The sequence below is a fragment of the Chenopodium quinoa genome, unplaced genomic scaffold (genome assembly GCF_001683475.1).
Source record: "Chenopodium quinoa cultivar QQ74 unplaced genomic scaffold, ASM168347v1, whole genome shotgun sequence".
Taxonomy (NCBI): domain Eukaryota; kingdom Viridiplantae; phylum Streptophyta; class Magnoliopsida; order Caryophyllales; family Amaranthaceae; genus Chenopodium; species Chenopodium quinoa.
Window position 1 is genome coordinate 5376791 of NW_018744502.1, and position 1559 is coordinate 5378349.

Consider the following 1559-nt stretch of genomic DNA (forward strand, 5'->3'; position numbering starts at 1 on the left):
GGAGTATGGTGTAAGCATATGTTTGTGACAATTCTTTTTGTTATTAATTTCGCGTTATTATCCTAGTGGCAACAATTGAAATTCTGTAGTTGTTTTGGCTACAAGACCCAGTTTCTGGACTAAAAGCTATATTCTTTCTAGTGATTAAATTCATTCGGAGACATGTAACATATATTCCAAAACCAAAAATTTTACCTCTCTTTCATCATAAACTATAATATATGTCAACTTCAGAAATGAAGGCATCTGATACCAGGTTGGAGAAGGGGAATCTACAATGATCATCAACTTATTATCTCTATAAATTCCTCCTTCAAGCTTATCATTCACCAAGAATTACAGATTTCCAAACTTAGCTTCCACCTGCATCCTGAAATGGGGATTCGCATTTCCCGTGGCATACCACCAGCAGTCGTCGAAATTCATTCTACTGACCAATGGAGTTCACATTTGGAATCCTCGAAGAATTCTGACAAACTGGTGAGTTCTGTTTGCTGTTAATTCTTGTTTCTATCAGCACCTGTATTATAAGTTCCAATTCTTGTTTCATTTTGGGAGCTGCAGATGGTGGTAGACTTCTCAGCTTCTTGGTGTGGACCATGCCAATACATGGAACCGATTGTCAAAGATCTCTCAACAAAGTACAGAGATGTTGAGGTTGTCAAAATCGATGTAGATGAGCTTTCGGTAAAGATAATCAGTCCTAAATTGATGCTCTTTGTTTCGAATCATTTTTTCTTCTGTAGTGCTCGAGAATTGAGTATATACATCCCCTTTGTTACAGGATGTTGCCAGTGAATTCGGGGTTGATGCGATGCCAACCTTCGTATTTTTTAAGAAGGGGAAAGAGGTTGACAGGCTTATTGGTGCTAATAAGGGTGAACTTAAGGAGAGAATCTCAAAACACCGAAATTAACAGAAAACTTATTTACAAATTTGTAAGAAATGTAATCATTGTGTACCTTATGAACTGGCTCACTGCATGAGTATTCTGCAGGAGAAGTTTTCTTTTTCGTTTCTTCGATTGACTTGTATATTCTTGGTTGATTCCGAATTGAAAATCAGTACCGAATGCTGATCGTACTTAAAGCTTGATGTTATTGAAGTATCATTGATTTGTCTAGTCCAGATATATCGTAGATCAAACTCTCCGTCTGACGGATGGTTTCTTTCGAGTCCGGTAAGAGAGTATCTTTTATGGGCGAATTATCTTAATGAAAGCCCTCTTTTTGGCTCTCGTTTGAGGGTTGTCATAACTTCTGTCTATCTGCTGTTAAATGACTTTCGTCAGTCCGAAGGGCAGTCTAAAAGATAAGGGATTCAAGCTTTAAATACTAATTCAATGGATAAGCATAATCAGCAATCATGTTTCATACTTTCATTTGGATGCTTAGACAAAATTGTAATATTTCCAAATATAGTAATACTCCCTCCGTTTTTATGCTCCATTTTTCCATGCGCGGGGTTTTAGAAAAAATTGGAGAAAGTAATAAAATATGGAGGTAATGGGGTATGTGGAAGAATAAACAATTAAAAAAGCAAAAGTAATTGAGAGAATT

The 1559-nt window shown here is 36.5% G+C and overlaps 1 protein-coding gene across 1 annotated transcript; it reads left to right on the forward strand.

The window, feature by feature from the left end:
- Window positions 1–224: 224 nt before the first annotated feature.
- Window positions 225–1111, forward strand: LOC110698037 (thioredoxin H2-like). Its single transcript, XM_021875445.1, has 3 exons — window positions 225–480; window positions 565–687; window positions 785–1111. The coding sequence occupies exons 1-3, from the start codon at window positions 376–378 to the stop codon at window positions 914–916; spliced, it is 360 nt and encodes a 119-aa protein (XP_021731137.1). The 5' UTR covers window positions 225–375; the 3' UTR covers window positions 917–1111.
- Window positions 1112–1559: the final 448 nt, after the last annotated feature.

Coding starts and splice junctions, on each gene's coding strand:
- LOC110698037 (XM_021875445.1), top strand. CDS start 376: ATGGGGATTCGCATTTCCCGTGGCATACCACCAGCAGTCGTCGAAATT. Junction 481..564: donor CGAAGAATTCTGACAAACTG/GTGAGTTCTGTT, acceptor TGGGAGCTGCAG/ATGGTGGTAGACTTCTCAGC. Junction 688..784: donor TCGATGTAGATGAGCTTTCG/GTAAAGATAATC, acceptor CCTTTGTTACAG/GATGTTGCCAGTGAATTCGG.